Genomic DNA, 14792 nt, shown 5'->3' with positions numbered 1-14792 from the left:
TTAAACATGTTGAACATTTGTATTACTATATAGGTTTAATGCGACTTAATTAGCAAAATTTTAACAGGACTAAGTAGTAAGATCTATTTAATAGTGAATGATACATAATTTAAACCTTAGCCGGACTCGTGTTCAGCATATGGCATTATATTTTTACTTATAATTAAGTTTAAAAATCCTAAAGTGACTTTATTTGGAAAAGTTTGAGACATTCTCTCCATATTTTATTTCCACAGCAATGAACTGTTCAGCTGAAGAGACTGAGAATGACTACAGCCCAGAGACACTCACTAAAAAATTGTCAGATGTATGCCAGTTACGGAGGGACATTGACGAATTAAGGACTACAATATCAGACCGCTATGCTCAGGACATGGGAGACAACTGCATTACCCAGTGATCAACTATTGGTCCCACAGCAATAATGACCCATTGTTAAATGCTGCTGTGTTACAGTTCTTCATATTTCTTTTTAGGAGCCATAATGGAAAGTCACAAGTGACATATCGCTTACACATAGGATTTTTTTCCATAAATTTGTTTTATTGGAGTGAGAAAGGGGATTTGATGAGGTTTCAAAGGGGCTCATCTAATCAGGCCAAAAGAATGACTTACTATTTGAAAAATGTGATAAAGTGTTTAAGAAAAAAAAAAAAATCTGTATTCTCAAACTACTGATCGTAGGACCAAGCTGTGAAGCGTGCCCTTCAGATAATGGGGTAGGATTTTTTTTTATCTGTAATTGTGTGTGTGTGTGTGTGTGTGTGTGTGTGTATGTGCGTGCGCACGCGTGTGTGTGTGCATGTGTGTTATTCACAAAATTATAAGGATTTCTAGGGTCAAAGCAAAGCTTCTAAGAAAGGCACACACTGTTTATTCTTGTATTTCTTTTCTTTCATGTAGAAGCTTGTGTTGTACTTTGGGGTTTTCAAGGGCTGGCTGAACAAGAGTATTCAACAGCAGGCAAGTGTTTTAATAGTAGTACAGCTGGCAAAACCATTTGTATTTTGAACAACCACTGTGCTGAGATGATGAGGTTGTGGGATCGGGTTGATTTTAGTACTGTAGATAGGTCAGCTATTTTTCCAGAGTGATTGTGGATTGCCTTAGAGGTATGAAATTTTGATGTGATGATCTTTTTCATTAGCATTGTAATTTATATATCACAAGGCATTTTAACATAATCTGAACTAATTTTAACATGTCCCTTACTATTTACAATTACTATTTACTTACATATATCAATGTAAACAAAGCCATAAAGAATTAATGCAAACCTTCTAAGGCTGTTGTAAAAGAAGGATTAACTGAAAAGTCACTCTGGAACAGTAGTTTATTTATCCAATTCTCAAACGTTTACATTTCAGGAGTTTTGTATATGTTTTAAAGTTTTAAAACATAAAGTATATGTTTTAAGAAAAGCCAGTCTGTATTCTTTATATCTGAATTATCACTAACATAAAATTTAAACCAGGTGATGTTTCAATTCCATTTATTAAGTAAAGTACATTAAAAACAGGGTTTTTCATAGAATACAAACTTGACCAGGTTAGTTCTTCTTCAGGAATACAGGATATCACTATGAAATGCAACTGATTGTTAAGTAGACACAATTATTTAAACTTGCAAATGAGTATATTCCTGTTTTAGTTGGTATTTTGGAAGGACTATGTATTTTAATGCCTTTAGAGCATTTATTGCATTCTTTTGAATACTTATAGCAATCATTGTCCTTTAAAAACTGGTTTGTTTTCTTGATGCAACCAGGTCTCATACAGGTCAAGACTAAATAAGAGAGAGAAGGAATAAGGGGTGGTAATCAAGCAGGAAAATACTGTTTGGGGCAAGAACAGATCATGTGTCTGGTTTTCGTTTTGTTTTGTTTGTTTTGTTTTGTTTTGGGTTTTTTTGCCAGGCTTAAATACTGGTATAAAGGCTGCTCCTAGAAAAGATTTTTCTTAAATATTTTCAGCAGTGAAAACATATGTGGGATAAGAACTTCAAGGAAACTGCCCACGAAGACATTCAGTTCAAAATTTGGCTTATATGCAGTGCTCAGTAAGTTATTTTAAGGTTATGTTGCAACAGTCAGTTATAATACATTGTAAGGACATCAGACTTTGTTTCTGTTCAGTGCCTGAGTATTCCTTGCTCTTGCTTCTTAGGATCTGGGCACTAAGAAATCAGTGCATTATAGTGATTCTGCATCCCAAGGTCCCTAACTTAATAAGGAAAAGTCACTGGTAAGAACGTGGCATTCTAATGTGTTCATTTGTTTTCTTAATGTTGGCGGTTTGAAGACAATCAGGGAGCAGTAAAGTTATACCAAAAATCTGATGCAAAGAATTCTGCCTTGTAAAAGTATCTAGAAAAATGGGCCTTTACAGTAAAATAGATAATAACATCTGAGAAAGATAAGAGATATGCAGCACACATTTTTACATTCTCTCTGAATAGAAATCCCTACCCTTATCCCCAGCCTCCACGGTTTGGGAAATAAAGGCACCCTAAGGTGATAGTGCTAATGCACATAAGTAATCACTGATTTGGGTCACTCGGTTCTTAATGTCTTTGAGGTTTTTTAGTATATGTTTTGGGGTTTTATGGTTATTGTTGTTTTAAACAAACTTTTGGTCATTTGTTTTAATATACTGTAGATACATTTTTGTTTTCTGGCTTAGGATAAAATAATTTGATTTTTTAAACAAGTTTTCTAAAACTTACAGAATTTGACTTAATTTACTTGTCTTGAGATAAAAATGTTTTAACTTAGTAAAAAATTGACAAACTACTGATGTATTTCAGTTTCCAACATGTATACTCCCCCATAAATAAAAAAGGGAAATAAGATGTGATAGTTCAGGTATAACTCTGAATTACAAAATGTAATCTCTTGGAGTCTGGAGTTTGTGAAAGGACCTAAATAATAAGTAGAAAGCCTTGGAGGGAATTGGGGGGGGGGGGGTAATGAAACTAGTAGTAGTCTAATTTGTCAGCATTTAATTTTGATTTTATTTTTCAGAAAATTGCCCTCTCCCTAGATAACCTCTTGTGTTAGAATGTAGTAATAGTGATATCTCACTGAAAGCAAAGATTTTACTATTAGGTCAAGTAAGATGGGCAGATAGAAAACACTGTAGTGTCTTATCCTAGTTTAAACTGGGATGTTCTTAGAAGTTATTATACTGATATATATCTGAGATGAAAATTAACCTAAATTTTGAAGTTAAATCTATTTGAAAATTTCCTTATATGTGAAAAAATTTTAATTATGCTTCTGTGAATTAAATGCTTATCTTCTTAGGAAATGTCTTATGCAGTATTAACATTTATTATTGATCTGCTGGGTTTTGAAGTTGAGTTTATTCTGCCCCAGTGACACTAAAGCAAGGATAAAGTAACAGTATCTCAATAAAAGACCCAGTTACCTATGCAGATAAAATTAACTGAATCAAAGGCACAGTAGTTGTCTTTTCATTTTGATGTCCAAAAAGGATGACTTTAGTTTAACTTAGTAAATTTTCAGTGGCCTCTAATTTTAAAAGCTCAAGTGTTGACTGGGTAAGTCATGCCTGAATTTTTTTTAAGTGTGGCCCCTTCTTATGTTTGAAATGGGGTTCAATATTTAATATTAACAATATTGTTTTTTAGTGAAACTTATTTTGGTCATGACAGCTTATTAAACTGAATTAGACTTCTTTCAGTAACTTGTTGGAGACAATCTCAAGGGCCGGAAAGTGTTGCTAAAATGGATATTGTACATTTCTGACTCACTAATGAGCTTATAAATTAATTTTGTCATAGTTCAAGACATTAATAGAAATCTCTTAGAGGATATTTTCAAAGAAATCTGTATTGGGAAAATGTTCTTTCGATATCAGTAATAGTTCATTGAATAACTTAGCAGCGGAGAACTTGGACTATATTTTTACATAGCATAGCTCAGCTCATGCACACCTTTAGTTTGGATTATTGGTATTCTTTTATGTAAATTTCTATCATTGTAGATATGTAATTATAGTAAGAAGCAGTTCTCATAACCTTGCTCAGACTATATCATTTGAAACTGCCAGTAGCTGTAGCTCTCAGAGCCAAAGTTAATTCATTTTGTTTCTTTCCATTTTGGGCAAATTTTGGTGTTCACAAAACAAGAAAAATGATTTCCTATTTGATTATAAAGAGTATAATTTCTAACCTACCCCAAGTTGCCATGGTGGCATATTACTGTATGATAATATTATACATTTAATCATGAAGGGGGAGAGCTTTTGGATTTTTAGAATTTTCTTATTTAAAAGTATTGAGTATATTAATGTAGTTTCAGATCAGTAATTCATTAACAACACTTGCAGCTGCATACAGAGAGAACCTTTTGTGCCTTTTTGCCTGCAGTAAGCATTCATTTCTATTTTACATGAGTTATAAGAATGTTGATGATTATTGCACCTTGTTCTTCTGTAAATAGACCTGATTAAGGATTTTTTCTTAAGCAAGGAGCAGTTTTTCATTACTAGGTAAATACTTTAGGAAACTTGAGAGGAGGGTATCGGATACGTCTTTGGAGCCCAGCCCTTTCCCAGTATAGAGAGCAGGAAGCTCCTTCGGAATGTAGTTATTTGTGTGTATATGTGTGTACATATGTGTATAAATATTTAAATACAGAAACATAAAATTTGGCATCACATTGGTGTGATGACAAGAAGTAGTAAGGTGCTAGGTGGTTACATTAAAAGCACAGCAGAGTGTATAATCAGTCACTGTGACTGGTGGTTTTGTAAACTAGGTTCAGTTTTTGAACCACCCAGAATACCTCATGTGTAAATAAAATGGTCATGACTTAATTGAAATACAGTTATTGTAAAGAGAATGTGAAGCCACTGGTTGGCTTATGCCTTCTGATCTATCATTCTTGCCTCTTTTTTTGTAAAGGGGTTTTTTTGTTTTTGTTTTCTAATAGGGTTTACAGCTAGAATTTTGAATGCCAAAGTTCTATTTATTAAATTAAAAAAAGTTTTCAATGTTAATGGCTAAGTATTTTTCCACTGGACTATTGTTTGTGATGTTGGAATTTGTATTTACAGAGAAATAAATTTTTTATAAAAAGATGAATGTCTTCCAAGTGCCTAATGTTAATATAAGAATGTATTGGAAATTGTAGACTCCACTGAATTCTCAGTATAAGAATATGCTGACTTGACTTTTAGATAAAAGCTTCCTATAAATACACAAGAGAATCTTTGACTAGAACATGGATTTTTTTTTCAGTCTCTGTTACAGTTTCTTTATAGTTATAACTGAGAAAAGGTTTTTTCTCAGGGCCTTGCCATGAAGGGCACTGAGATTTTCTGATGACAGGTGCCATAAATACAAAGGCATCCCTAGATTTATTTTAGCCGATAGTGCTGTGTCCCCCTTTTGAATTTTTAAAATCCCTATTTAAATCAATAGTCTTCTTTCTACTTTTCCAACAGACACAATTGGTTTCAGTTTTCCCTATTGCTGGAAGGTTGGACTGACAAGTTAAACCTTTTTTTATTTTCCCCCCTTTAATCAAAGGTTGAAACCTTATTGAAATATATGCAAATACAACCTCATTAAAAGGTAACCATGCAGGGGTGTTGACATCTCAGCTTTGATGGTTTGCTAGCCTAGGCCCAGAGATGCCCTGTGGATGGCACCCTCGGTCCTTGTTGGTTCTGTTCTAACGCATATGGGCAGCAGCCTCAGTGTCTCTAGGAAGTTGGTTGATATTTGGATTAGCAGTATCTGTTTTCAGTCCAGCTAACTTGGTATTGCTGTCATCTTTCGCGAGGCATCTAATTCAGTTAGCAGGAGAAGGACCACTTTGGAAATCATGTATCACAGACCATTTAGGTTGCAAGCAAATGTCTTATGAATAAAAACAGAGTGGATAAAATGCTAGAATATGTTTAAGGTGATTTGTGGAGAGAGTTCTCCTTCAGAATGAAAGATATGATGATTTTTTATCTGGTTAAAAAAAAAGCGTTTTGATGAGGGGAGTCAACAGAGAGCTTTTGATCATGTATAATCCCAGTGATTTTGTCAATGGTTTGAGCTTCTTTTTATGCCAATTTCCCCAACCAAACAGAACCGTTCTGTGTGGGAACACAGAGGACTCCATTTAAAAGAGGTGTGAGATGCATTATTAGTATTGGCACAAAATGGCAGAGTATGGATCCAGAAGAGCAAACACTTGAAAAATGATAACACTCTAACATCTTTTCAGTTAAGACATTCTCCTTGATTTGAAGGAGTTCCAGTTTGAGGCTTGAACTTAGGATAGAAGATTTCCAAAATATTTAAATAACACTGCGGTCCTGACAAAAATTTAATGTGATCACAAAAATAACAATCTTTTTTAGTCAACCTATATTTACTTAAACTCTGTCTTCATGGTCACTGCTGATTCCCTCATAAGAGAAGGTTTAAACTAAACACACATCTACCTTGTAACCCAGAAATTCTGCTCTGGGTTTTGAGAGATAAATATAAACATATGCCTAAAAAGCAACTTGTAGATGAATGTTCTTAGCAGTTTTATTCGTAATAGCCAAAAACTGGAAATAGTCCAGAGGTCTGTTAGGTAGGGTTCTCAGAATTTGAAACAGTGTTCTTTTACAATCCTGTGTTCTATTGATTGTGGCTTATCTTCAATATGCTTTTGTTTGTTGTTTTAAATTTCTTTTAATGTTTTATTTATTTTTGAGAGAGAACACGAGCAGGGGAAGGACAGAGAGAGAGGGAGACACAGAATGCGAAGCAGGGTCCAGGTTCCGAGCTGTCAGCACAGAGCCTGACACGAGGCTCGAACCCATGAACTGAGAGATCATGACCTGAGCTCAAGTCGGACGCTTAACCAACTGAGCCACCCAGGCTTCCTTTCTATATGCTTTTGGGAAAGCAGAGTAGAGTTTAATGCACAAAAAGACAGTAGAGAGCTAGAGTTGGAAAACAGACTTCCTATTTACCAGAGGCGCTTTTGTTTTCACTTTCTTCTGGGGAACTGTCCTTTGTCATGCTGCCACCTATGTTCCATGAATGTCCACAGTTCATGGGAAGTACTTGGTGTCATCCTTCCTGAAACAAAGAAATTGTTTTGGTTTTTTGCTATCTGTTGTTTGGGTGCCAGTTCCCCACCAGACTTGAGCTCTTCTAGAGCAGGCACTTTGACTTACTAAACTTTGTGTTTCATGAGCAATTAGGATATACTAACAGATGTACAAATACCTGTTATTAGCCCCAGGAAGGAAGAACTCCATCTCCAAGGAGAAAACATGGTCTTTAAGGCATAGGTCATTCTAGGTGAGTGTGGAGCTTTAAATAGAAGGGCAATGAAGTGATAATAAATCCTATTTAGCCAAGGTCTGTTATTCTCTGTCTCTTGGATCTCTTGTTAATTGCTCCTGTGACTATACGCTTTCTACCCTTCTGTGGGTCCAGGGCATAGGATTAAGATACAGTTATTTCCCAATCCGAGCACTCCTGGAGCATAGCAATCTCATCAGACTTTTGGCCAGCTGTGTAGGTTTTATGAGGGCAAATGTGAGGTCTGGCTTTAAAAAGGAGCAAAATATCAACCTAGAAAATGGATATAGTTGCATCTAACTTTAAGTCTGAGAGTGCATACATGCACAAGTCCAGAGAATAATAATTCAAGCAGAAATAGTACATACAGCTGGCATCCCTTCTAAACAAGAAAGCAAGGTAATTTAATTTTCATTTTTATCCCTACACTGATCCTTTAGTCATAAAACAAGTGGTTAAGCTTGTTTAATGGCCCGTAATAACTAAAAAACAATACACAGGAAGTGCCTTCTGTATCATCACCATCATCATCATTCTCAATAACCAACATTTAAGCACATGCCAGCCAACCACAAGGACCTTGCATAAGTTATCATTTATTTCTCTTTATAATATTCTATGAAGTAGGTGCTGTTATTATCCTCACTTCAGGCAAAAAGGTAGAAGCATAGGAAAGTTTAGTATCTCAATGAAGTTGGAACAGCTTATAAAAGGCAGGGCCATAATAAAAACCAGGCCTCTTTAACTCCAAGGCCTGACTCTAAACCACTCATTGGACTTCTCCTATTAGTTTAGTGCTCAGAATTAATCCCTTCCCAAAGCTGCTTCCTGGTGAAACTGCTCCATTTCTGTAAGTTACACCTTCATTCCAAGAATCATTTCTGGTGATTTCTTCCCTACGTATCTATCCATATTAGTTTCCTATTCCTTCTGTAACAGATTTCCACAAACCTACTAGTGTATTGCAACACAATTTATCTTCTTACAATTCTGGAGGTCATACATCCAAAATGGTTCTTACTGAGCTAACATTGAGGTGTTGACAGGGCTGACAGGGTTGACAGAATCTGTTTCTTTGGAGTGTTGTCTGTGTGTTTTTGGCTTTTAGAGGTTTACTTTCCTTGGCTTATGGCCCCATCCTTCTCTCTTCAAAGCCAGCAATGGCAGGCCAAACCCATCTCACCCTGCCATCTACTTGGTTCTCTCTGCCACCCTCTAAACCTTTAAAAAAAAAACCCCTAAGATTAGATTTGGCCTCCCAAATAATCCAGGATAATCTCCCGATTTTAGAGTCAGTTAGTTAACAATCTTCATTCTATTTGCATCTTTAGTTCCTCTTTGCCATGTAATTTGACATATAATTTCATAGGTTCCAGGGAATATGATATAGACATCTTCATGGAGGCTATTACTATTATATTTTCCACATCATTTCCTAAACAAATCATTAGTTAAATCTTTAAGATTCTGTTTTTCCATTCTTTCACGTTTGTCTTGGGTACTTCCATATCTATTTCCCTTGCTCTGTTTAACTGAGACCCAAACTACTATAAAATAGATGTCAGATACTTGAGCTTTACAAAAAGAAAATTGAGCCTCCAAAGTCTCCTTTTAAGCTATATCATTAATGATTCAGGTATTTGTTTCACTCGAGAAAACACATGTAAGACCCGTGTTTTAACTTCTCAAAAAAAATGAATTTTTATTTATTATTTTTTCAAGTATTCATTTTGGGAGAAAGGGAGGGAGAGAGGGGCAGAGAGAGAAGGGCAGAGAGAATCCCAAGCAAGTCTACCCTGCACAGTCAGTGTAGAGCCCGACACAGGGCTCAATCCCACAAAAGCATGAGGTCATGACCTGAGCTGAAATCAAGAGTCTAATGCTTAACTGAATATGCCTCAGTCTGAGTTTTTCTGATTCTTCCTCATGATTAGATTGAGGTCAAACATTTTTGTTAAAAATGCTACATGAATGATGTGTATTTTTCATCACATTTGGAGGTTCATGATGTAACATTATTGGCACTGCTAAATTAGATTATTTGGTTATGCTGGGGCACCTGGGTGGCTCAGTCGGTTAAGCATCCGACTTCAGCTTAGGTCATGATCTCACAGCCCATGAGTTCGAGCCCTGCTTCAGGCTCTGTGCTGACAGCTCAGAGCCTGGAGCCATCTTCAGATTCTGTGTCTCTCTTTCTCTCTGTCCCTCCCCTGCTCATGCTCTGTCTCTCTCTGTCTCAAAAATAAATAAAAACATTAAAAAAAAAATACTTGGTTGTGCTAAATAATCACCCTCAATTTTAGCAGTCAAATGGAGGACAGATGACAAGCTTTAGTCCATATAAGGTAGAGAGTTAGAACTGAGATCTTTACATAAAGCCAAAATCCCCCAAAGATCACATGTTCAATGAAAGAAGAGATGGAGGAAAATCTGACCTCTAGCAAAAGGAGATTAAAAGAAATTTGTTTTTAAGGATTTAGCTCCAGGTAAGGGGATAAAAATATGTCTCCTAGAAAGTTTGCAGCCATAATCTTAACATTCATATAGATTGAGGTTTGAACTTTTTCTACATATATAAGCCAAGTAATCCTAAAGCCAGAAGTTGACTTAAAGAGTTCTGGATTAATAGTTCCTTAGAATCCTGGACAAAATAAATCTTCCCTGTAGGAAAGCATTTTGAATCAGTCCCCACAGAATTCTCATGGATTTATCTCTTGGAACATAGCTCAAAATTCAAAATTATAAATGATAAAAACATAAATTCAGAACCAATAAATAACAGAGACCCTAAATGTTTCAGATAATGTAATTATCACATAAATAGAAAATGCTATGTGATTAACTTTATACAAAGTTTAACCATGCAAAACTCATCTATGAGATAGTAGAAGACACACAATGTACGGAACCTGGATGGCTCAGTTGGTTAAGTGTCAAACTCTTGATTTCGGCTCAGGTCATGATCTCACAGTCATGAGATCAAGCCCCAAGTTGGACTGTGTGCTGGGACTGGAGCCAGCTTAAGATTCTCTCTCTCTCTCTCTCTCTCACTCTCGCTCTCACTCTCACTCTCTCTCGCTCTGTCTCTCCCTCATACATTCTTTCTCTCTCTCCCCTTCTGTCTCAAAAGATATATTATATATTATATATTTATTATATATTATATATATATGTAAATATAAATATATGTGTGTATATTTATTCATTTATTTATTTATACATATACACACACACCTATGTAAAAGAACAGGCACAAGGGAACTTCTGGGTTTCTGGGAATTGTTCTATTTCTTGATCTGGATGATGTTTACACAGATGTGTTCACCTTGTGGAAATTCATCAAGAGGTACCCTTATAATTTGTATACTTTATGTATAATTAAGTAAAAAATTTACAGTAAAAAAAGTAAGCAACTTTGGGAAAAACCAAATCCAATTTTTAGAAAGGAAAAATATAATTAAAAATAAAATGGAATAATTGAATAGCATATTAGAGACAGACAAAGAGGGAATTTGTAAACTGGAGTATAATCAAGAAGAAATCCTCCAGAAAAGGAAGTTGAAAAACATGAAATATATTATGAGATGGTCTAATAAATATAGAGTTTCAAAAAGAGAACGTTGAGAAAATGGAGAATATGAAATATTTAAAGATCCTATTTACCTTAATTGGTAAACTTTCAGGATTGTGTATTACATTGATTTTTGTATATTGAACTATCCTTGCCTTTCAGGAACAAATCCTACTTGGTCATGGTGTATAATCCTTTTTTTTTTTCTTTTTTTCTTTTTTTTTTTTTTGCAGTAGTAGTAGTAGTAGTAGTAGTAGTTTTGCTATAATGACCCAGGAGTGGTTTTAGTTATCTATGTTTTCCCTGTTAGGTTTGATAAGGCTCTTTGAATCTGTGAGTTGATGTATTTCATTACATTTGGAAAATTCTCAGCGATTATTCCTTTACATATTATGTCTTTCTTGCTTTCTTCTCTCCATTTATGACTCTCAATTATATGATAAAAAATTATAATATAAAAAATTATCTTCTTTTTTATCCCCCTGTCTCTTATGTTCTTTACTATTTTGTTTTTCTTCTTTCTGAATGTTCTGATGTACCTTTCAATTCACTATTTCTGCTTTTAACTGTTTTATCTATGAAATCCATCCATTGAGTTCTCAATATCAGGTAGTGTATTTTTCATTTGGTCCTTCCTTAGAATTTTCAGTTTTCTGCTAGCATTTTCTATTTTGCCATTTATTTTTTTGAACATATTGAATATAAATATTTTAAAGCCCATCTTCAGTTGGTTTATTTATACCATCTATTGTTTGTCTTAATTTTATAAAGTCTTATTTCTTCATATGTTTGATCATATTTTTATTGAGACCTGAATATTTTATATAAAAGAACTATAGATGGGGGTGCCTGGGTAACTCAGTCAGTTAAGAGTCTGACTTCAGCTCAGGTCATGATCTCACGGTTTGTGAGTTTGAGCCCCATGTCGGGACCTGCACTGACAATGCATAGTCTGCTTCAGATCCTCTGTCTCCCACTTTCTCTGCCCTTCCCCTGCTTGCACTCTTACTCTCTCTCAAAAAAAAAAAAAAAAACATTTAAAAAAATTACAGACATAATTTGAGGCTCTTGAATAGCATTTCTTCAGACAAGATTTAAATTTGCTTCTAGAGGGCTGGGGGCACTAATCACCTTAATCAACTCAAGGATTCAGATGATTTAGAGCAAGAGTTGAGTCCCTGGGAGAGCCACTCTCCATCTGACTCACCTAGCAGAATCCCAACCCAAGGCCAGGGGCACTTTACCAGGGCCTTGAAGTCTAAGAGTTTAAGTCTATGGTTTCCAATTTTTACCTCTAGCCCAGGAATTGGTGAGTTATGACCCACAGACCAAATTTAGCTTACCAAATTTAGCTGGTTTTGTAAATAAAGTTTTATTGGAACACCCTTATGCCTAGTCATTAACATATTGCCTAAGGCTAGCTCTGTGCAATAATGGCAAAGTTGAGTAGTTGTTAGAAACAAGTGGCCCCCAAAGCCAAAATTATTTATGGCTCACTCTATAGGAAATTTCACTGACCCCTCTCCTAGGTCCATAAGTGTGAGGAATGCTTTATCTAGCTTCTCTGCCTCTTAGCAATCTCTTCCAGAAATGGCAGGTAGCCCTGAAGGAAAAATAGCCCCAAAAGCTAGGATAACCTCTCTTAGCTTCTTTCTTCTACTGCTTCATGGGCCTATAATTTTTTTTTTTTTAATTTTTTTAATGTTTACTTCTGAGAGAGAGGGAGAAATAGAGTGCAAGCAGGGAAGGGGCAGAGAAAGAGGGAAACAAAATCCGAAGCAGGCTCCAGGCTCTGAGCTGTCAGCACAGAGTCCGACATAGGGTTTGAACTCACAAATGGTGAGATCGTGACCTGAGCTGATGTCAGACTCTTAACTGACTGAGCTACCCAGGTGCCCCCCTACATTTTTTTTTATTTCATCATTAGCTCTCTGATATCTTCAAGTAGTTTGTTTGTTTGTTTTTTCAGCATTTCCTAATTGTTCACTGTGGGAGGGTTGATCTGAATTTCATGGTTTGCCAGGAAGCAGAAATCTTTGTTACTTGTAAGACATTTGTATGACCAGTTTTTTTTTTTTTTTTAATTTTTTTTTTCAACGTTTATTTATTTTTGGGACAGAGAGAGACAGAGCATGAACGGGGGAGGGGCAGAGAGAGAGGGAGACACAGAATCGGAAACAGGCTCCAGGTTCTGAGCCATCAGCCCAGAGCCCGACGCGGGGCTCGAACTCACGGACCGCGAGATCGTGACCTGGCTGAAGTCGGACGCTTAACCGACTGCGCCACCCAGGCGCCCCTGTATGACCAGTTTTAAACAAATTCAGCCTGACAGTGGGTATTTCACCACCCCCTTTTGTTGGTTAAAGTATTGTTTTCCAGGAACATTGTCCTTTGTTACTTTTGATCTCTTCTAGTTGTTTGCTATAGTGAAGTATGGTACAGTTCTTCTAGAGTTGGTCTTTATACTAATAAGAACTGCTAGGGGCGCCTGGGTGGCGCAGTCGGTTAAGCGTCCGACTTCAGCCAGGTCACGATCTCGCGGTCCGTGAGTTCGAGCCCCGCATCAGGCTCTGGGCTGATGGCTCCGAGCCTGGAGCCTGCTTCCGATTCTGTGTCTCCCTCTCTCTCTGCCCCTCCCCCGTTCATGCTCCGTCTCTCTCTGTCCCAAAAATAAATAAAAAACGTTGAAAAAAAAAATTAAAAAAAAAAAAAAAAAAAAGAACTGCTATCACCACACAAAATGAATCCCTTTCTAGACTATTTTGTAATATATTTACTTTGCTAAGTTTCTTTCCCCTTCTAATCAAGCCTTCATTTTTGCTTCTGGATAATTTTCAAAATGGCAGCCCTGATGAAGTTCTCAAAAACCTTCAATTATTATTATCTACTAAAGGAATGCTTAACCTGACATTCCGTGTTGTTTTTGTTTTGTTTTTCCTTATCCTATTTTTCAAGCTTTCCCCTCTTGCTGATCTGGTGTACATTTGTTGGTCAAAGTAGACACTCAACTCTGCTCAAAAAATACCAAATTCGGTGCACCTGGGTGGCTCAGTTAAGCATTGGACTCTATTTTGACTCAGGTCATGATCCCACAGTTGTGAGATCGAGCCCCACATCGGGCTCTGTGCTGAGCGTGGAGCCTGCTTAAGATTCCCAGTCTCTCTCCCTCTGTCCCTCTCCCTCTCTGTCTCTAAAGCAATTTTTTTAAACAAATTATTTCCAGCCAACTTAATACTTCTTTTTCTTGAGAATGAACTTCTCTCCATTTCTACTTTTCAAAATTCAACTCAGATGGAATTATGTCTTACTACATCTTTCTTATTATTGTGTGCCTCACAGTGGCAGGCACCTAGTGCACAATAAACATCAATCAATAAACATGTGTTTTACACTGGAAATAATCAATAATCAATCAATCAATAAACATGTGTTTTACACTGGAAATAATCAATAATCAATCAATCAATAAACATGTGTTTTACACTGGAAATAAGAGTTGGGTTCTAGAATATTTGCTTCAGATAATTTCTCTCTTAAAACATTTTGGTTACAGAGGCAAAGATAAACTTTTTTATTGGGAAGTACTGTCAGTATTTTATTTTTTCTACAAGTATTTGAATTATTAAAGTAACTGCAAAATTAATGAAGTTATTTGTAACATTAAAATAGCTAGATGACAATCATTAAATAAGGTCTGTCATCAGTTATGGTATCAACAGGTTTCTTAAAACTTGTAAACAGTTGGTAACAGTTAAATAATTTGTATCTAGTAATTCCTATTTTAAATAACAAGGTAAACCATGTAACCAGTATCTAAAAATCCCAATATTTTATTTATTTATTATTATTTTTTTAATGTTTATTTTTGAGAAAGACAGAGCATGAATGGGAGAGG

General features: G+C 35.8%; 1 protein-coding gene across 3 annotated transcripts in view; it reads left to right on the top strand.

Annotated features, from left to right (window-relative positions):
- The window catches only part of CEP85L (centrosomal protein 85 like), a 170909-nt gene extending 165804 nt beyond the window's left edge, over window positions 1-5105 (top strand). For 2 of the 3 annotated variants that reach the window (XM_045057959.1, XM_045057957.1), the window contains 2 exons: window positions 237-719; window positions 904-5105. In XM_045057959.1, coding sequence (XP_044913894.1) covers window positions 237-400 — 164 coding nt within the window. In that variant the 3' untranslated portion in view covers window positions 401-719; window positions 904-5105. The remainder of the gene's footprint in view (window positions 1-236; window positions 720-903) is intronic. The other variant, XM_045057958.1, reaches the window with a different exon arrangement.
- Window positions 5106-14792: the final 9687 nt, after the last annotated feature.

The sequence above is a fragment of the Felis catus genome, chromosome B2 (assembly GCF_018350175.1).
Source record: "Felis catus isolate Fca126 chromosome B2, F.catus_Fca126_mat1.0, whole genome shotgun sequence".
In the NCBI taxonomy this organism is placed as follows: Eukaryota; Metazoa; Chordata; class Mammalia; order Carnivora; family Felidae; genus Felis; species Felis catus.
Note: the sequence above shows the minus strand (reverse complement) of the source record. Positions and strands in the feature narration are given on the sequence as shown.